At 39.3% G+C, this 22,217-nt stretch overlaps 1 protein-coding gene across 1 annotated transcript; it reads right to left on the minus strand.

Annotated features, from left to right (window-relative positions):
• Nucleotides 1-1,467: 1,467 nt before the first annotated feature.
• Nucleotides 1,468-22,153, minus strand: ZNF529 (zinc finger protein 529). The gene is made up of 4 exons (XM_012809123.2): nt 20,935-22,153; nt 13,065-13,158; nt 10,934-11,060; nt 1,468-2,959 (listed from the first exon to the last, which is right to left on the minus strand). Exons 2-4 carry the CDS (start codon nt 13,116-13,118, stop codon nt 1,545-1,547), a joined length of 1,596 nt encoding a protein of 531 aa, XP_012664577.1. The 5' UTR covers nt 13,119-13,158; nt 20,935-22,153; the 3' UTR covers nt 1,468-1,544.
• Nucleotides 22,154-22,217: the final 64 nt, after the last annotated feature.

Below are 22,217 nucleotides of genomic sequence, written 5' to 3' on the forward strand. Positions count from 1 at the left end.
GAGGACAAGTGAAAATGGAATAGCTAAGTTTTATACTTTTGAGCACCGAACAGTAGTGAAAACAGGAACAATAATGAATGCCACCAACAACCAACAATATTAAGGTTTATTGGAGTAACCATAAAATGGCACAAGTTCATAACAAAGCTGAACAGAAAATATAACCAAAATGTAGCTGTTACTACAAATAATGGAAACATAAGAATATTCTTTGCTTGTTAATTTATCTTTTATTCATTACTGACTTTTAAAAATTAAGTGCCAAGACATAATACTATTTTGTTTCTGTCATTAATTTTATGCCTGTATATAAGGCTTAGACATTTCATAGTTTTAATTTGTTTTAGCTGGAAAGAAAAAAATGTAGAACAAGTACTCCTGGGGTACTACACCCAAGAAGAGTAACATTAATTAGCACTGATAGTAACTCAGAATAACAAGATAGAGTGTAATCAGCAAAAGTGGCCATATAATAGCTTAGCAAATAGAGTATACTCAGATATAGAGCTCAGTACTCTATTTCAAAGATATGAGATAGCAATCACCCTAATAAAATGTTAACAACAGAGACTTATGCTCTTATAGTGTAGGACATAAAATAGCTACCATTTATATACCTTTAAGAACTACTTAAATAAAATAAGTAATACAGAAAATATAGCTCAATATGTCAAATGAGGACATGACTTAATGCCAATGGTCAGGTAACACTTAGACAAGTATATAAATTCTGGAAAAGTCACAAATTTCAAAAATTAAAATCTAAAGAATAATGGTAATATAAATTTATCTAAATATAAATTTTCTTATAAAAATATAATAACCAGTGCCTTATGATCTCATTGATCACATACTAGGTCAGCTGTCCTAAGAAAGAGGTAATTTTAAAGTTTGTTGAGGTTACTAAAATAAAAAAAGGTATACCAATTGTTGGTTGGACTGCCCAAACCTAGTAAGGCAAATCTGAGAGGGTGCAAAGAAATATTATAATCATAATACAATAAAAAACAATTGAGGCCATTTATAGTTATAAATCTTCTTACTCTAAGCTTAATGACTAGTTTATAATCACTGCAATAGTTGTCACTTCTCTCTTTTTAAAGGTACTTTGACCAATTAACTTAGTAACGAAAGTGTTCCCTTCATTTGGATTCTGGCTGGTACCGCCTGGAGGTGAAAAGGGCTCCTTCGAGGAATTGGTGATGGTAAATATTTAGCAGACTCTGTTGTATCCAATGAATTAGAAATTTAGAGAGATGTAATCACTGGATGACAATAGAAAGGAAATTATACATCTATCACTAAAACAAAAACAATAGAAAACAAAACAAGGAAACTACACAAACACAATGCAGAACCTTAAGACTAAAAATCCTGCATCTGATGGGAATTCTAACTCTTAAAATAAGTGCAAGATAAATAAAAAGGAAAGAATTAGAATATCAATTCTAATTTTTGCTTCCCAGTGAAACAAGAAACAAAAACCCTTTATACACTTACTACTTTCAAATAACTTTTCTCTCACCAGTATAAATATTTTTATGTCAAGTAAGGTGCCCACCCACATGTAAGGCATTCCTACATTCCTTACATTCATAGGGTTTCTCACCATTATGTGTTCTCTGATGTTTTGTAAAGGATGAACTATGTCTAAAGGCCTTGCCGCATGTCTTGCATTCATAAGGTTTTTCTCCCGTATGAATTCTCTGATGTTCAGTAAGGGCTGAACTGTGTCTAAAGGCCTTTCCACATACCTTACATTCATAGGGTTTCTCACCACTATGAATTCTCTGATGTTGAATAAGGGCTGAAGTTAGTCTAAAGAATTTCCCACATTCCTTACATTCATAAGGTTTTTGACCACTGTGAATTCTCTGATGTCTAGTAAGTTCACTGCCTACTCCAAATGCTTTCTCACATTCTTTGCATTTATAAGGTTTCTCACCAGTATGAATTCTTTGATGTCTAGTCAAGGATGAACTATTTCTAAAGACCTTTCCACATGCCTTGCATTCATAGGGTTTCTTACCAGTGTGAATTCTCTGATGTCGAGCAAGTTCTCTACAGACTCCAAAAGCCTTCCCACATTCCTTACATGCATAAGGTTTCTCCCCTGTATGAATTCTCTGATGTTCAATGAGCTGTGAATTAATTCGAAAAACCTTCTCACAGTGTATACATTTGTAGGGTTTCTCACCAGTATGTATTCTCAGATGTTCAGTGAGCTGTGAATGAAATCTAAAGTCCTTGCCACATTCCATACATTTGTAAGATTTCTCATCAGTATGGATTTTCTGATGCCGAGTAAGTTGTGCATGTACTCTAAAGGACTTCCCACAGAATGTGCATTCAAAGGGTTTCTCACCACCATTTCTTTGAAGTGGAGTAACATCTCCAATTATTCCAAAGGTCCTTCTGTATTCCTTACATTTATAAAACTTCTCATCATGAATTTTCTGGGGTATACCAAGGTCTTTATAAAAAGTAAATGTATTCCCATATTCTATATATTTACAAGGTTTCACACCAGTATGAATATTCAGTTGTAGTGTATGGGAATTATCTATCCCAAAGGTTTTCCAACATTCATTACATTCATAAGTTTTCTCACTAGCATGTAGTCTCTGATGTTCATCAACATTTGAATCACAAATGAAGACTTTCTCAAATTCCTTATAATCACAGGGCTTCTCACTGTCATGAGTTACCTGAGGTAATTTAAGAGCTTCATCATTTTTGAAATTGGGCACATCTTCAGAAATGATTTTTATTTGACTGAAATATCTCACTTGAGGTCCTTCTATTGCAATTTTGCTTTTGCTTTGCCAGTTATTTCTGAAAATGGAACTTTTAAGGCTGAATAATTTGCTACTTTCCATTATCTCACACCGACAATCATGGTTTTTAATGACGTCCTTTCCTCCAGATAAACTCTTTGTCTCATTCCTCGACTCCAAATCTAAAAGAAAGAAAAAGAATTTTTTTCATGTGTCTTGAAAAGGAAAGTTATAGAAAGCAAAGAAGACAAACTGAAAATCATTCACGGTGAGTGAAGTGATTAAAATACTATTATGAAATTTGGAGAAAGATAAAGAGCTAAGAAAATGGTAAAAGTGAACTGAGAAAATAAGAGCATAATGTAAGAATGTGAGTTTTGTGATAAGGGAAACAGACTAAGTTAGTGGATCTGAAATTTAGTGTTGCCACTTGGTAAGCTTGTTGATTAAGTATTAACGGAACCCATAAAGATAAGAGTCAAAATTTATAGACATAAAACTGGTTACTGGTATCTGGTAGAGGTAATGCTAATGTCAAAATAATTAATGTCAATTAATAATCCCATATATATTGGCAATTTTGTGAATTTTCTCCCTCTAATAAAATCCAGACAATTTATCACGGATAACAACATACTGATTGTAAGACCTCATTTTAATCTATTGTCCTCTTTATACTAATCTTTATTCACCTCCTAGATCAAAATACATTTCCCAGCATTTAGAGCTACATACAGGATGTTCCATCTCTCACAAAAGGGCTCTTTGTATGCCAGCTCCTTTTCACTGTTCCCTTCTAAAAATTAATTACTCTGAGAAAGGGTGTTGTTAGTTGACCCTAAGTAAGTTCATGTATGTCCCTAATCCAATATCTAGTTCTTTATCCCCATGTCCATTTTTTAAGTTGGGTACTGAGTAATTTTCTCTTATACCATTTATTCTTTAAGCTCCACAAGGTCAAATACAATAAATTTTATTAGACCAAGGAATAATAAGCCCCAAGGAAATTGTATATAGCAATTAATTACAGGAAAAGTAAATCAATGGTTAGAAGGATTCTAAATAAAAGTATATATACAGTTGGGCGTGGTGGCTCATGGGCTTTGGGAGGCCAAGGCAGGAGAATCACTGAGGCTAAGAATCTGAGACAACTCTGAATAAGAGCAAGATCCTGTCTCCACAAAAAATAGAAAAATGTGCCAGGTGTGTACTGTAGTCCCAGCTACTTGGGATGGTTAGGCAGAATGGTCACTTGAGCCTAGGAGTTTGAGGTTACAGTGAGCTATGATGATGCTACAAAGACCCTGTTTCAAAAAATTTTAAAAGGGAGTAGGTATATAATACAAAGATAAATTATTAAAAAACAATAGACTGTCAGAATAATTATGTAAATGCAAGAATAATGCAATAGCTATCAATGTCTCCCAACTTTCACACTGTATTACAATGATTTTACATATCTGTATATATATATATATATGGTGGACATAAAGTTCGTGTGCAATTTAAAACAGTTTTACGTAAAACTTTATATTTATATGTATGATGTAGTAAGATACATACATATAGTGTTTATAAGTAAATGTTTTCTAGTTGTTCCACATTTGCACACAGTCTCTACCACTACTGCTTATTCCTTCACATGGAGATCCCTGATTGTCATGTGGGATAAAGAAAAGCAATGAAGATGAGATGTGTTATTTACTTTTCTTCAGTATCATTTTACTATACTCATTTGTCCTGAAATCTCAGCTTTTCCATTTTCTTATACCCAAATTGAATGAATGTTATGTGTATACTTCTCAAAACTATATAATATTTAAGATATTAAAGTTAACATATATGATATTGTTAGACTTATGCTATTCTGAGCAAAAGCTTGTGGGTAAAAAGAATATATTAACAGAATGATATAGAGAACATGGTGTGCATGGCCAAAATTGTAAGGCACTTAATAACAAAATACTTTTTCCACATTGTCTGAAGGTTGCCAATGAGGAAAATTCAAAGTGACCAATAAACATTGCACGATAACGAGCAAGAATAATATGCTGTGACTAAATTATGTTACTCATAACAAAGATATAAACAGTCTGCCTGCCTTTCCTAATAGAATTATAATACATTTCAAATTCACTAAAGAGCATAATGGCTACTAATAAATATAAAAAGAATGCTGAATTACAACAGTGATGATCAGATAAGATTTCTAATGAAATAACACAGGCACCATAATTTGACTAAAACATTAAAACCAGATTTAAGTGCCAGTATCAGTAAATCAAAAACACTTCCATTTAGGCAGTGCCCATAGCTCAGTGGGTAGGGTGCCAGCTACATACACCGAGGCTGGTTGGTTCGAACCCAGCCTGGGCCAATTAAACAACAATGACAACAATAACAATAACAACAACACTAGCTGGGCATTGTGGTGGACGCCTGTAGTGCCAGCTACTTGGGAGGCTAAGGCAAGAGAATCGCTTAACCCCAAGAGTTTGAGGTTGCTGGGAGTTGTGATGCCTAGGCACTGTACCTAGGGCAATAGCTTAAGGCTCTGTCTCAAAAAGAAAAAAAACCACTTTCATTTAGAAATAAAGCAGCTCTCTGTTAAGTCAATGTGAAAATGTAATTGAAATTGAAAATTTACCAGAGAACCATCATTTGAAAACTTTTCTAATTAAAATGTATGGAACTCAACCATACTTATAAAAAGTAAAGATTTAAATGCTTGTATTTTTGTAAATGGAAGAATGAAAATGACCAATGTATATGTCCCATTCATGAAAATAGAAAAGAACAAAGTAACCTGAAGAAAAGATGTGGGAAAAAATAAACAGAATCAGGTGATGAAAACATAAAAAATGACAAAAGGAAAGGAATTATCAGAAAGGGTATTTTTGACAGTGTGGTGGCTCATGGCCGTAATCCTAGCACTCTGGGAGGCCAAGGTGGGTGGATTGCCTGAGCCCAGGAGTTTGAGACCAGCCTGAGCAAGAGCAAGACCCTGTCTCTACTAAAAATAGAAAAACTAGCCAGGTGTTGTGATGGGCACCTATAGTCCCAGCCACTCAGGAGGCTGAGGCCAGATGATCGCTTGAGCCCAAGAGTCTGAGGTTGCTATGAGCTATGATGCCATGGCTCTCTACCGAAAGCAACAAAGTGATACCATATCTCAAAAAAAAGGGGGAGGGAGGTATTTTTTAAAAATGTTACAAGACTCCTATGCTAATAAAGTTGAAAATGTAGACTAATAATATTTCTAGGTAAATAATTCAAGAGTAACCCTTAAATCCATAAAAGTTGAAAAACATCAATTTCCTAGAAAGGGATAAAATTTTCAAATGCTTCATATGAAACAAAAATATATATAATCATGGCTGTTGCACAGGTTGTTGAAGCATACAAATGACAGGCTTGGTGCCTCAGTAGCTAGGGCACCGGCCACAAACACCAGGGCTGTCAGGTTAGAACCTGGCCTGGGCCTGCCAAACAAGAACGACAACTACAACAAAAAAATAGCCAGGCGTTGTGGTGAGTACCTGTAGTCCCAGCTACTTAGGAGGCTGAGGCAATTGAGTCGCTTAAGCCCAAGAGTTTGAGATTGCTGTGAGCTGTGATGCCATAGCACTCGACTAAGGGTGATATAGTGAGACTCTGTCTCAAAAAAAAAAAAAAGAAAAGAAAAGAAAAGAAAAGAAAAGAAAAGAAAAGAAAAGAAAAGAACAAAGAATACAAATGACGGATACTAGAACACAGGTCTGAATCATGATCTGGAGCAGGCAAGGTACAAGATGTGCCCTGGAATGCTTTTCTAGAAAGCAAAAATGTTCTATAATATAGGTGGGTCATGTCAAAAAGGACACAGAAAGCACTTGAGGCAAAGACAAGTCACCATGTTGACAATAGAGGAGTCAAAAGAGGGGGAAAAAGTTTTTGTACTATAAAAATGCTAAAGAAAACAAGACACAAAACCAGAAACATGCACTTGTATCCAATTCAAGTGTCAGGTCTGGGGTAGGGAGGGAAGGGAAGGCGCCTTGGGAAAGCATGTAACAAACTCAAAGATTAAAGAATCAATTTAAAGGTACACAGAAATCAATGTAATCATCTAATATTCATAAACCTGAGATATAAAATAAAAAAACCAGTAGCCTCATTTTTAAGCATAACTGAACTAATGAAAATTAATACATCCATAAATAGATTTAAACAAGAAGGTCAGAAAACTTCAAGTGCTCCAAATAAGTGGCTAATTAGATAAAACAATATAAAAGACATAAATGGTCTTCCTGTCTTTTCTAATAGAATTACCTTTCAAGTTTACTAAAGAGCAAAAAGGCAACTAATAAATGTAAGAAGAATGACAAAATGAAACACAATGATTCAGATAAGGATTTCTTTCTTTTCTTTCTTTCTTTTTTTGAGACACAGTCTCACTTTGTCAGTCTCAGTAGAGTGCTGTGTGGTGTCATAGCTCATAGCAACCTCAAATTCCTGGCTTAAACAATTCTCTTGCCTCAGCCTCCCAAGTTGCTGGGACTACAGGGGCCCACCAAAACATGAGGCTATTTTTAAAGATGGGGTCTCACTCTTCCTCAGGCTGGTCTCAAACTACTGAGTTCAGGCAATCTACCCCCTTCTGCCTTCCAGAGTGCTAGGACTATAGGTGTGAACCACTGTACCTGGCCTTGCACTGGGGAAGATCTTTCGTTGTTTGGGGTTTTTTTTTTTTTTGAGACACAGTCTCACTTTGTTGCCCTCTGTAGAGGGATGTGCTGTTATAGCTCACAGCAACCTCAAACTCCTGGGCTTTAAGTGGTTCTCTTGCCTCAGCCTCCCAAGTACTTGAGACTACATGTGTCTGTCACAATGCCCAGCTATTTTTACAGAAGAGGTCTCACTCTGGCTCAGGCTGGTCTCGAACCTCTGAGCTCAGGCAATCCACCCACCTTGGCCATCCAAGTGCTAGGATTACAGGCATGGCATTAAGGAAGATCTTAATTTGCAGGTCAGGTGCAGTGGCTCACACCTGTAATTCTACTATTCTGGGAGGCCGAGGTGGGTGGATTGCTTGAGCTCATGAGTTCAAGACCAGCCTGACCAAAACCAAAACACCATCTCTACTAAAAATAGAAAAACTGAGGCAAGAAGATTGTTTGGGCTTGGCGCCTGTGGCTCAAGTGGCTAAGGCACCAGCCACATACACCTAAGGTGGTGGGTTCGAATCCCCAGTCCGGCTCACCAAAACAACAATGATGGCTGCAACCAAAAAATGGCCGGGCGTTGTGGCGGGCGCCTGTAGTCCCAGCTACTTGGGAGGCTGAGGCAGGAGACTCGCTTGAGCCCAGGAGTTGGAGGTTGCTGTGAGCGTGATGCCATAGCACTCTACCCAGGGGGGGATAGCTTGAGGCTCCGTCTCAAAAAAAAAAAAAAAAAAAAGAAGATTGTTTGAGCCCAAGAGAAAAAAACATCTTAATTTGCTTCTCCATGTGTCAGGCTTTTTTATCACAGGCCTTTGAAGGTATTTTCCTAAGAACATCACAGGGGCTCATCTCCTAGACCATCTGGGCTTTGTGTTCTACTGGTTGTTTTCCATGCTTCGTCAGCCCTCCCTCACTCGGTCTTGTTTTCTTGTCATATCCCTCAAAACGCTTAGAGCAACTTCCCTTCCTCAGTAAGATGATCACAACTGGATTAGAAAGAGAAAACCCTGCTTACAACAAAGAAATGTAATGTAATCAAAAATAATGATAATTATAACCAATTTTTAAAATATCATTTTAAGAACTGGTTAAAGTTAAAACATAAAGATGATATTGATAAAGGCTTCAGAAAAGAGAAATGTGAGAGAATTAATAAAAACTCTTCTTTAAAGTAACAAAGGTCTTGTTATTTAAATCCATGACATTCTTTGTCTTGATATGCAATACAGTGTAACATTTAAGAACACTATCTTTTGTGCCAGACTTACCCTGCAGAAAACCTGCCTGATATTAAATGGCTGTGTACCCTGGAAGAAGTACTTAAACACTCTTTGTTGTAAGCAATGCCTTCAGTAAAATAATAATGCAAATAGTGTTATATCAAAGAGTTATGGTAAGGGTAAAATCAGTCAATTACTTAAAGTACTTAGGACAGGGCAAAGTACAATGCAAGAACTATGGAAGTTGACAGGAAACTCTCTGGCTTTCTGAGACATGTTAAATGCAAAGTTCTTTAACTATAAAGCAGGTGTAATATTTGTGGGAGGAAAAGAATATGAATTGTTTATCAATATAGCAACATATAAAAATGTAGAAATTCTTTTTGTATTTTTATTTTTATTTTTTTGAGACAGAGTCTCAAGCTGTCGCCCTGGGTAGAGTGCCATAGCATCACAGCTCACAGCAACCTCCAACTCCTAAGCTCAAGCAATTCTCTTGCCTTAGCCTCCCAAGTAGCTGGGATTACAGGTGCCCGCCACAATGCCTGGCTATTTTTTGGTTGTAGTTGTCATTGCTGTTTGGCAGGCCCAGGCTGAATTCGAACCCGCCAGCTCTGGTGTATGTGGCTGGCACCTTAGCTGCTTGAGCTACAGGCACCAAGCCTGTGTAGAGATTCTTTTAATAATGACAACAAATCTAGACACAATATCTTAGCTCTTCCCATCTTAAAAAGGTGGATAAGAAAGTAAAGCATCTATTGCAATTCTCAACTCAAATACAATATACAAGTTGGGGCATTCCTAATCTGAAAAATCCAAAATCTGAAATGCTCCAAAATCCAAAACTTTTTGAGTGCCAACATAATGCTGTAAGTGGAAAATTGCACGTAAGTATACAGCATAAACTTTGATTCATGAACAAAATTATTTAAATAATGTAATATTGTATAAAATTACCTTTAGGATCTATGTATATAGTATATATTAAACATAAATGAAGTCTGTATTTAGACTGGGGTACCCTTCCCAAGATATTGTATTATATATATGTACATACACTGGAGAAAATCTGAAATCTAAAACATTCTGGGGCGGTGCCTATGGCTCAGTGAGTAGGGCGCCAGCCCCATATACCAAGGGTGGTAGGTTCAAACCCGGCCGTGGCCAAACTGCAACAAAAAATAGCCAGGTGTTGTGGCGGGTGCCTATAGTCCCAGCTACTTGGGAGGCAAGAGAATCACCTAAGCCCAAGACCTGGAGGTTGCTATGAGCTGTGATGCCACAGCACTCTACCAAGGGTGATAAAGTGAGACTCTGTCTCTTAAAAAAATAAAAAATAAAAAATTCTGGTCCAAGCATTTCAGATAAGAGATACTCAAACTATAATACCTCAGTGATAGGCTGTATATATCATACAAGTCAAAGCCAGCTCCCCTGGTATCAAGGAAGGTAGAAATGACATGAGGGGCCTGAGAAGATAAGAACATCATTAGAGGCCAGGCACCGTGGCTCACGCCTGTAATCCCAGCACTTGGGAGGCGAAGGTGGGTGAATTGCCTGAGCTCACAAGTTTGAGACCAACCAGAGCAAAAGCAAAAGTCCAACTCTAAAAAATAGCCATCTTGTGAAAGATGTCTGTAGTCATAGCTACTTGGGAGGCTGAGGCAAGAGAATCACTTAAGCCCAAGAGTTTGAGATTGCTGTGAGCTGTGACACCACAGCACTCTACTGAGAGTGACAAAGTGAGACTCTGTCTCAAAAAAAAAAAAGAACATCATTAAGAATGCTGAACATATTTAATGTCAGTGTCATCTGCAAACCAACAACATTAAAAGCATGCCTTTGGAAAGAAAAGAAATTTACAGGTGGCTCCTGTGGCTCAGTTGGTAGGGTGGTGGCCCCACATACCCAGGGTAGTGGGTTCAAACCTTGCTCCAGCAGAACTGCAACCAAAAAAATAGCCAGACATTGTAGCGGGTGCCTGTAGTCCCAGCTACTCAGGAGGCTGAGGCAAGAGAATTACCTAAGCCCAGGAGTAGGAGATTGCTGTAAGCTGTGACGCCATGGTATTCTACTGAGGCCAATAAAGTGAGACTCTGTCTCTAAAAAAAAAAAGAAAAGAAAAGAAAAAAAGAAATTTACTTTGTTTCTTAAAAGAGAGCCTTGAGTTCACTGGATATCAGCTGATATTCTAGAGAATATATTTTAAGTTATTTGAGGCAGATAAATTTACCCAGTGAGACCAAATTGCTGTAGTTCTCCATCATCACATCCCAGTACAAGTCCCTCTGATCAGAATCCAGATATTCCCACTCCTCCTGAGAGAAGCTGATGACCACATCCCTGAATGTCACCAATTCCTGAAACAACAAACCCATATATAAGTGAAATTGAAAGAAATATTCTTGAGGAAGACAAGAAATAAAGAGTTGCATTATAGGAAAGAGGCTAGATATTAAACAAGTAGGCTATAACATGGGAAGTAAGGAAATTTGTGTTTCCCAACCAGACTACTTGTGCTTCTCAAAAGAATCCATTTGGGCTCGGTGCCTGTGGCTCAAGCGGCTAAGGCGCCAGCCACATACACCTAAGGTGGCGGGTTCGAATCCCCAGCCCGGGTCCACCAAACAACAATGATGGCTGCAACCAAAAAAATGGCCGGGCGTTGTGGCGGGTGCCTGTAGTCCCAGCTACTTGGGAGGCTGAGGCAGGAGACTCGCTTGAGCCCATGAATTGGAGGTTGCTGTGAGCTGTGATGCCATGGCACTCTACCCAGGGGGATAGCTTGAGGCTCTGTCTAAAAAAAAAAAAAAAAAAAAGAATCCATTTGACTCAGAGAAATCTTGCATACTATGGGATTTCTTTTTTTTTTTTTTATTGAGACAGAGTCTCACTGTTGCCTTCAGTAGAGTGCCATGGCATTACAGCTCACAGCAACCTCAAACTGTTGGGTTGAAGCAATTCTCTTGCCTCAGCCTCCCAAGTATGTGGAACCTTGGGTGCCACAACACCGGCTATTTTTAGAGACGAGGTGTCACTCTGGCTCAGGCTGGTCTCAAACCTGTGAGTTCAGGCAATACACTGACCTTGGACTCCCAGAGTGCTCGGATTACAGGCGTGAGCCACCGTGTCCAACCCTACTATGGGATTTCTTAATTAACCAAACTTATCTGGAAAGTAATGATCAGTTTACAAGTTAAAACAAAGAATATCTAACTTAGAAAATGAGATATGAACAAAATTAAAAATTTCTTGTAGCTCTAAGTTTATCACTATGTTATGTATCATTTCACACTAACTTCTAAGGACAAATTATTCAGTAAGTGCTGTTTGCTTGTTTATTTATTTATTTTTAAGACAGAGTCTCAAGCTGTCATCCTGGGTAGAGTACCATGGCATCATAGCTCACACTAACCTCAAGCTCTTGGGCTCAAGCAATCCTCTTGCCTCAGATTTTCTATTTTTAGTTGAGATGGGAATCTCGCTTTTGCTTAGGCTGATCTCAAAATCATCAGCTCAAGCAATCCACCTGCCTCAGCCTCCCAGAGTGCTAGGATTACAGGCATGAGTCACTGCGCCTGGCCAGTAAGTGCTGTTTAGCGGCTACAGAGTAGTCTTGTTGAACACATAGTGGTCTTAATTATACTTAGATGCTCAGGTTAGACAACCTTTTTTCCAAATCTGGGAGCCTACAATCATCACCATTTTGTATAACTTGAGGCCAGTCAACATCAAATTAAATCTACATGGAAACTCATGTCTGTGGAGTTCAGAGTTTGCCCACATGTTATCAAACAGAGTCATTTGCTTTTTTTCCCTATTCAAGAATATGACTTTTTCCCTATTCAAGAATAAAGTCTATTTCTACTCTGTTTCTGTTCTTGGTAAAAGACTAAATACAGGCTCAGCGCCTGTAGCTCAAGCAGCTAAGGCACCAGCCACATACACCAGAGCTGGTGGATTTAAATTTGGCCTGGGCCTGCCAAACAATGACAATAACAATCAAAAATAGCCAGGCATTGTCTCAGGCGCCTGTAGTCCCAGCTACTCCGGAGCTGAGGCAAGAGAATTGCTTAAGCCCAGGAGTTGGAGGTTTCTATGAGCTGTGACACCATGGCACTCTATCCAGGACAATAGCTTGAGGCTCTGTCTCAAAAAAAAAAAAAAGACTAAATACATAGGAATGTGGAACATTATTATATTATAGAACAGACACACAGGAGGGACACCAGGCTATTTGACTGCAGCCCTTACTATAAAGTGAAAAAGTATCGGGATGTGGAGTAGGTTCTTCAATACAGGGGTTTGGTAGAAGTAATCAAAGAAAGGAAATATTCATGAAGAAGAGAAAAATAGCAACTTACATGATCCATGGTTAGAACTGCGAAAAACTGCTCAGGGAATTCCACTTCTGACATGACAACATGAGGAGTTCCATGGATTTGTTCCTTAATGAACCTGGTAAAAAAAATTATTAACAACAGAAATAAAGGGCAATGCCTGTAGCTCAGTGGGTAGGGTGCTGGCCACATACACCAAGGCTGGGGAGTTCGAACCGGCCTGGGCCAGCTAAAACAACAACTGCAACAACAGCAACAACAACAAAATAACCAGGACTTGTGGTGGGCGCCTGTAGTTCCAGCTACTTGGGAGGTTGACGCAAGAGAATCGCTTAAGCCCAAGAGTTTGAGGTTGTTGTGACCCATGATGCCACAGCACTCTACCAAGGGCAATAGCTTGAGACCCTGTCTCAAAAACAAACAAACAGGCTCGGCGCCTATAGCTCAACCGGCTAAGGCGCCAGCCACGTACACCTAAGGTGGCGGGTTCGAATCCCCAGCCCAGACCCGCCAAACAACAATGACGGCTGCAACCAAAAAAATAGCCGGGCGTTGTGGCGGGCGCCTGTGGTCCCAGCTACTTGGGAGGCGGAGGCAGGAGACTCGCTTGAGCCCAGGAGTTGGAGGTTGCTGTGAGCTGTAATGCCACGGCACTCTGCCCAGGGGGACAGCTTGAGGCTCTGTCTCAAAAAAACAAACAAACAAACAAACAAACAAAAAAACAACCAAACAAAAAACCCTCAAACACTTAGTCTCTGGAAATGGCCCTAGAAATGTTAACCATTTGTGCAAAAAGTAAAAAATAAATAAAAATTACAAAAACTTGTTAAGAACTGTGGGAGTCAACATTATATGAAGTAAACGTGTATCCTCCCTTGTCCATCCCATCTCATGAGATAAAGACTCTACCTCAGACTGATGAAGCCAAGCACACAGGGCTTCCTCACTATTCCTTAACCTTTGTTCCCAGTCAAATGGCTGTCCTTCCAGATGGAGTAGGACATCATCATTTTTCACTCTGTCCCACCTACTCAGAACACAGCTAGAGAATGGGGATTCCCTTCTATGTAGCCCCCTCACATGAAATACAGTCTTTTTTCTTTTCTTTTTTTTTTTTTTTTTGAGATAGTCTCACTTTGTTGCCCTGGGCTAGGGTACTGTGGCATCATAGCTCATAGCAACTGTAAACTCGGGCTGAAGTGATCCTTTTGCCTCAGCCTCCCAAGTAGCTGGGACTACAAGTGCCTGCCACAACATCCGGCTAGCTTTTACTATTTTTTTAGTAGAGATAGAGTCTTACTTTTGCTTAGGCCGGTCTCAAACTCCTGAGCTCAAGGGATCCACCTGCCTAGAGTGCTAGGATTATAGGTGTGAGCCACCATGCCCAGACAAGGATCTACTAAGTAATAACAGTAATTCTATTTTGGGGTATATTTCCAAAAGAAATGAGAGCATCTGTCTATCAAGAAATATGTAAAAGAAGGTTTTTAATTGCATTTTCTCATGCTGGCTTGAAACTATTAATGATTCAAATGCTCATCAATAGGATCAGTAAAGGGTGGCACCTGTGGCTCAGTGAGTAGGGTGCTGGCCCCTATATACCAAGGGTGGCAGGTTAGAAGCCGGCCCCAGCCAAACTGCAACAAAAAATAGCCAGGCGTTGTGGCAGGTGCCTGTAGTCCCAGCTACTCAGGGGGCTGAGGCAAGAGAATCACCTAAGCCCAGGGGTTGGAGGTTGCTGTGAGCTGTGACGCCAAGGGCCACAGAATGAGACTCTATCTCTTAAAAAAAAATAGGATCAGTAAAAAAAACAATAAATTATATTCCTATAACACATTACTTAATAATAAAAATGAACAAACAACAGATGGTTCTTCTAAACAAGAAGGTGAGAAAAAGAAGTCATTGCTTCTTGGTCTTTTGGCTTAGGTCAAGTTTGAAAAAGAAGCCAGATAAAATTGTATATAAGATTCCATTTATATTGAACTTTAAAACTTCAAAGCTAGCTAAAACTAACCTCTTATCTTAATACTAGGTGTTTAAGAGGAGTTTAAGGTGAGGCTAGAGTGTTGAAAATATGCTATATCTTTTTTTTTTCTGAGACAGAGTCTCAAGCTGTCCCCCTCGGTAGAGTGCTGTTGCCATCATAGCTCACAGCAACCTCCAACTCAGGGTCAAGCAATCCTCTTGCCTCAGTTTTTCTATTTTTAGTAGAAATGGGGTCTCGCTTTTCCTCAGGCTGGTCTTGAACTCATGAGCTCAAGCAATCCACCCGACTCAGCATCCTAGAGTGCTAGGATTACAGGTATGAGCCACTGCACCCGGCAGAAAATATGCTATATCTTGAGCTGGATGGTGGTGGTACATGGGGTGTGTTGTGTATATATATTTACCTATATACATATATATTGTGATAACTGAGCCCCCTAACCTTGAAAAAGAAACTTTTCTTGAGTCCTTTAGTCCCAGCCCCTCCAAGGGTGGCAAGGATAAATTCCGAGAAGAGGCTTGAAGATAAGAAAGTAATGCAGGGAGGGGTAGATTCCCCAAAAAGCCCCTGGTGGAAAGTCCCAAGTTCTTGGAAACTTTCTCAACATGGGTACCTCCATCCTGAACTATGTAACCCCACAATGTGACCCCTGATCTAATGTAACCCCCCACCCTGAGCTAACTGCAATGTTTGGCTTCTGTTTATGCTTGCTTGCTGAGTTATGCAGAAAATAATTCAGGGCTGCTTGCTTTTCATAGCAACAGCCCCCTGCGTAGGTGTAATAAAATTCTACTTAATTATTGCATCAAGTGGGGTCCGAGTCTCTTTCTCAGCTGTGTGAGTCACAACAATATGCATATGTTTAAAAACCATCCCACTTAAAATGTAGTTTGTGTGGTTTATGTGATACTTCAATTGGAAAAAATGAAAAACACACAAAAAGGTAGATAGTACACCTGAGGTTTGAATCCATATTCCTCCTTACAAAACCAATTCTCTTTAACTCTTGTTCTGTAGCTCAGAATTTCTTCATTATGGAATGAAAACTAAGCATGGGTAATTCACTGGAAAATTAGAAATAATCTTTAACTTACCAGAAAATATTAAGCTTAAAAAATAAGTACATTCACCTCAATGGAGATCTCATATATACAGTAAAGAATTAACCCAGTGAGCTCAGAGTGCTCAAACTGCATATTCCAAAGAAAGAAACAGCTAGGAGCTAAGTTCTAGGCCCTGTTTTATAATAGTCTTTGTATGTCTGGTGTTTGGGCCTATGCCACGTAGTTTATGTTAACAATGTGATTTGTGGTAAATACCTATTTTTGTTTGTGTAGGGTCCTGGGCCAAAATAGGACCTCTGGATAGACTTGACTATGTAGCTAAGGAAGTAACACAGCAGCTCCAATCTCCATGACTGACCCTCAGTAAAAGCCTGGACACCAAGGCTCAAGGGAGTTTCCCTGGTTGCAACATGTCATGTGTAGTCATACATTGTTGCAGGGAGAATTAAGTGCTATTCTATGCAACTCCACTGAAAGCCTGCGCCTGGTTTCTCTGGGAGTCCACCCTATATGACTTTTCCTTTGCTAGTTTTAAAGTGTATCCTTTCACTATTATGTGTAAAATATAATAGCTTTTCCATGTTTTTTTTTGAGACAGAGCCTCAAGCTGTCCCCCTGGGTAGAGTGCCGTGGCATCACAGCTCACAGCAACCTCCAACTCCTGGGCTCAAGTAAGTCTCCTGCCTCCACCTCCCAAGTAGCTGGGATCACAGGCACCCGCCACAACACCTGGCTATTTTTTTTTTTTTTTTGGTTGCAGCCATCATTGTTGTTTGGAGGGCCTGGGCTGGATTTGAACCTGCCACGTTAGGTGTATGTGGCTGGGACCTTAGCCACTTGAGCCACAGGCGCTGAGTCACTTTTCCATGTTCTATGAGTTCTTCTAGCAAAAGGCCTCCAAACGTGGTCATTTGGTTAAATGGATTTTATCATACCATTTAATCCTTGTTTATTCCTATATATGTTTTATATTATTTGATCAATTATAAGCAAGTTAAAGGATAGGTACCATGTCTCTTTAATGTTGGTATCCCCACTAGTAACTACAATAAAATATGGCAAATTATTGGCACTTACTATCAGATGTTTGATCTATAAATCCAGCTTCTTTTTTTTGAGACAGGGCCTCAAGCTATCCCCCTGGGTAGAGTGCTGTGGCATCATAGCTCACAGCAACCTCTAACTCCTGGGCTCAAGCAAGTCTCTTGCCTCCGCCTCCCAAGTAGCTGGGACCACAGGCGCCCACCATAGCGCCTGGCTATTTTTTGGTTGCAGCCGTCATTGTTGTTTGGTGGGCCGGCCTGGATTCAAACCCGCCACCTTAGGTGTATGTGGCTGGCGCCTTAGCCGCTTGAGCCACAGGTGCTGAGCCATATATAAATCCAACTTCTAAAACTTTTTTCTGAACAAAGATTTAAAAACAGAATTCTATTACAAAAATATACATCACAGAAAAAACATAAAATATAAAAAAGAAAAATAAAGATACAAAAACATACATCACAGAGCAGTTTATGATAATTCTAAATATCTAAGAGTAGGGAATAGATTAAATAAATTGCAATGAGCTAAATGTTGGTAATATCCATGCACTGTTTAATAATGACATTTACCTATATTAAACATTGAGAAGAAACATTTTGGCACTCAGTGAGACAAACAGAAAAACTGATTGGCAGTTGTATACTGTCACAAGAACATATCATCCACAATTTGGCTTGTGAATCTTACCTTTGGTTGACACTAATTATGTAACCTTTACTAAGGTACTTAACTGCTTTTATTTTCTGACTAGTGAGATGGGAATAACAATATGACTTCAAAGTTTGTTGTTTTTTTTTTTGGCCAGGGCTGGGTTTGAACCCATCACCTCCAGCATATGGGGCCAGCGCACTACCCCTTTGAGCCACAGGCACCACCCGACTTCAAAGTTTTGCTGTCTGGATCAAATGAAATAAAACACATAAAGTACTTTTAGTGGCATGTAATAAGCACTTAATGATGCAATAAAAGTTGTCTATTATTGTATGAAATTGTAGATATTTGATGTCCTGTGTTTATTATTTTTTTATAAATTCCCTCTGTACTTCTCCTTTCTCTTAAAGTGAAATTTGAGATTCTCAAGGTTCTTCTTCCTTATATTAACTAATCATTTCAGAGCCAGTTTTAAGACTGCAATTCTGTTTCTGACTGCAATACACTGGAGCTGGCGGGTTCGAAACAGGCCTGGGCCTACCAAACAACAATGACAACTACAACAAAGAAATAGTCAGGCATTGTGGCGGGCACCTGTAGTCCCAGCTACGTGGGAGGCTGAGGCAAGAGAATTGCTTAAGCCCAAAGAGTTGGAGGTTGCTGTGAGCAGTGATGACATGGCTATGACCCAGGGTGACATAGTGAGACTTAGTCTCAAAAAAAAAAAAAAAAAGACTGCAATTCTTCCTCATCAACTATATTTGTCAGAAAGAATCTTAGAAATGAAAGACAACATATCTCCTTGCCCTCTACACAAAGCTTTCTGTCATAAAACTAGCTCAAAATCTGACCTAATTAGATGACAACTTGGAGTATAGTAGTAAAATTCTCAACCTTGTTCCTCTGTCCAAAACAAAGACTTAAGTACATATTTATAAATATCATCATTTTAGTCTATTTGTTTTTATAATTCTGTTCTTTCAAATATAATTTATATTAAGGGGTTTTGAATAACACCTAAATTTCACAGACCATTCCTACATCCTATGAAAGAAACCACAACCTCTAAATTATATAAAACTCTGAAAGCAGTCTTAATTGATAATTTTCCTTCTTATAATTGTTTATTTGATGTTTATATAATTCCAGAAGTTTTGAACACTTTATTTTGTTATGAATACTTTGATCATTTTCTTCTTATACCTGCAACCTAGAATTGTGATAAATGTGACTTTGTCTCCTTTATGTGGCTACTAGAAGTGTGGCAAAAGTGATTTTATCTCTTTCTATAGCAAATTCATATACTTTTCCTTTTTTTTTTTTTTTTTTTTGAGACAGAGCCTCAAGCTGTCCCCCTGGCTAGAGTGCCGTGGCATCACAGCTCACAGCAACCTCCAACTCCTGGGCTCAAGCGAGTCTCTTGCCTCAGCCTCCCAAGTAGCTGGGACCACAGGTGCCCATCACAACGCCCAGCTATTTTTTGATTGCAGCCATCATTGTTGTTTGGTGGGCCTGGGCTGGATTCAAACCCACCACCTTAGGTGTATGTGGCTGGTGCCTTAGCCACTTGCGCCACAGGCGCCGAGCCCATATGCTTTTTCTTGAAAGAAACAAAATAAAAAATACCAGTGAGAAACCTTTGAACAATGTACCTTAAGTTACTAAGTGATTATTGCTGGCTGGTAGAACTGTGGATAAAGTATGACTTTCTACTTAATTGGTTCCTTAAACCACTAAATATTTGGCAACAAGCCTAAATTAATCCCATCATCGAAAATATATAAAAGTTACTTTCAGTTGGCAGATTTTTTAGAAACAAAATTGGAGACATGGTTTCCTTTTATTTAACAACATCGTGAATAAAAAGGCATTCACAATGCATGAGAACATCAAGGAAATCTGTGACTGAAATAAACTACTCCTACCAACATGTAAACATCCTTTTGCTGTCTTTCATCAATCACTGTTCACATTGATAGGTGGCATTGATGAAAGACAGCAAAAGGATGTGAACAGTGGGGGTACTTATTCCATTGATGAAAGACAGCAAAGGATGTTTACATGTTGGTAGGAGTAATTGCATACCAGAATTAAAATTTAGGTAGGTGGCATTTAATAAGTACACTCACTTTTCTCATACCTGAATTATTAAATTTCAGGTAGGTGGCATTTTCAGACTATATGAGAAAATGTCTATAAAGTGGGTGAAGTACATGTTTGGTACAAAATATGTACCAAATCATGGCTTCATTCCTTTATTATTTAATAATTAAAACATCATGGCAGTACCTGTGGCTCAGTGGTTAGGGCACTGGCCACATATACCTAAGCTGGTGGGTTTGAGCCTGGCCCAGGCCAGCTTAACAATGACAACTGCAACAACAACACAAAAATAACCAGGTCTTGTGGCAGACACCTGTAGTCCCAGCTACTTGGGAGGCTGAGGCAAGAGAATCACTTAAGCCCAAGAATTTGAGGTTTCTGTGAGCTGTGATGCCAGAGGGTGACATAGGGAGATTCTGTCTCAAAAAACAAACAAACAAACAAAAACAAAAAACAAGAAAAGATTTGGTTGTTACCATTCAAACCCCCTCTTGGATACTCTGGAAAACTCCCTGTGCTTGTTGACAATCTGTACAAAATTCCAGTCATAGTCCTACTCTTAAAGGTCTTTAAAGTCAATTTTATTACTGATTGAAATCAACCAAACCATCACCTACCTTGCTTTGCTTGGAAACCAAGTCTGTGAATAAGATCAAAGGTATTTGGTATGCTAGCTTACCTAGCCACTGATCTTTTAACAAATCACATTCTAAAATAAATTTTTAAATTATAATTTCTTCTAACAGTTGTATTTCTATACTATCAGAATCTTCTGGGAGAAAAGTAGCAAATGAGGAATTGAATGATTTTTCTAATGGGTATGTGAACAGGAACTGAAAAGAAAAGGGACATTTGGAAAAACATTAAGGAAGAAAGGGACCCAACTCTATGGTCTTCTTGTTACTTGGAAAGGGATGGCCAAGGTACCAGAAAAATGGATAGGTCATAATTAGGCAGGGGAATTTAGGAAAAGAAAGCCAATAGTCTATGTTCTGTGAAACAAAAATGTATCTGCTAGAACAAAAAATAAATACAAACTGACCTTGAGTAGCAGCAGTGCTCTCTTCCACTTCAGGGGCCTTCTCTTGCAGAACTTCATGACCAAGGAGAAAGTACTTGTGACTCCTCCACTGCCTAACTGCCACAGAAGATCCATCACACACAACAAACACATCCAAATGGAAACAAGGTGGAAACGAGAACACTTCACTCTTCCCCTTATCATAAAAATACGTTATCACCAATGTTTAGAGCTGTACTCTAAACTCACAGTAGTTTCTAGGGGACACAGGTCTGGAAATACTGTCATTCTGAAATGTGTAAATGGCCTCGAGCTGCATCCAAGGACAGTTCTCCCAGGAGGGAATCCTACACCTGTGCCCTCCCCCCTCATGTCTTTAGGAACCTGTCTGGGAGACAATGGCAATTCTCCTGTGATTTACCATGTACTTTTCTACCTTGAACTTTCATTCCAAGGTTGAAAATTCATGACTTTCCTTCTGATGGCCATTTCTCTGCAGCTGGATCTAACTGACTACAGGATATGGAAAAAAACAAGGACTCAGGGTAACTGGTTCCAAGAAACCATGCAAATTGGCCCTCCAATGGGCAATCACTTCAGCAATGTCCCCTCTGTGTTAAGTACTAGGCTAAGTAATAGGGACGAAATGCTCAGAAGAAGACAACACAGATCACGCTTCAGTGGAGCAGCTCTCGGGTTAACACAGGCATCTAGGTCTTCGTGGACACAGAATAGAAATGAATTTTATATATACATACTTATTCCCACAGAATTGGAAAAAATAACGCTTTATCCAAAACACAACCAAGCTTCTACAGGTTCAATGGGGAAAAAAATAAACACACTCCACCTCGGTCACAATCACTACAGTCTGTCACACGATCACTCACAGCATCACATCACACGTCACTACAGACCAGGGTCACACGTTAGGCCCTTAACCTAGTCACAGTCCTAAGTGCCGGAACAGACACCAGTCAGGCACACAGCAGAGTCGTGTCACATACACAAACACTCTCCTCTGCTTGGTCCCAAACAACAGCACTAACAATCACCGTCGTCCGTAGTTCACGCATGCGCGGGACTGGGGTTCCCGGCTGCACATTCTCCACCCGCACTTTGGCAGTTGGGGGCCGCCGAACTGCCAGCTCCTTCCGCAAGCCCGGCTGGAGTCACTTGGACAGCTCCAGGCCGTAGTCAACAGGACGGTACCGGAAGGGGAAGCAAAGGTTAAAGTTCATTCATGGTCCTGGGGCCTGTGGGAAACATAGTAAAATTCCGAAGTTCAAGCCCAGCCCCGAGAC

Source organism: Otolemur garnettii, unplaced genomic scaffold (assembly GCF_000181295.1).
Source record: "Otolemur garnettii isolate 467f Iridium unplaced genomic scaffold, OtoGar3 scaffold00100, whole genome shotgun sequence".
NCBI classification, from domain to species: domain Eukaryota; kingdom Metazoa; phylum Chordata; class Mammalia; order Primates; family Galagidae; genus Otolemur; species Otolemur garnettii.

What these genes read in the sequence shown, in the direction of transcription:
- ZNF529 (XM_012809123.2), bottom strand. Translation starts at nt 13,118, where the DNA reads ATGTCAGAAGTGGAATTCCCTGAGCAGTTTTTCGCAGTTCTAACCATG. An exon ending in CAGTTCTAACCATGGATCAT is followed by an intron (nt 11,061 to 13,064) that starts GTAAGTTGCTAT and finishes TTGTTGTTTCAG; the next exon opens with GAATTGGTGACATTCAGGGA. An exon ending in CAGCAATTTGGTCTCACTGG is followed by an intron (nt 2,960 to 10,933) that starts GTAAATTTATCT and finishes TCTTTCTTTTAG; the next exon opens with ATTTGGAGTCGAGGAATGAG.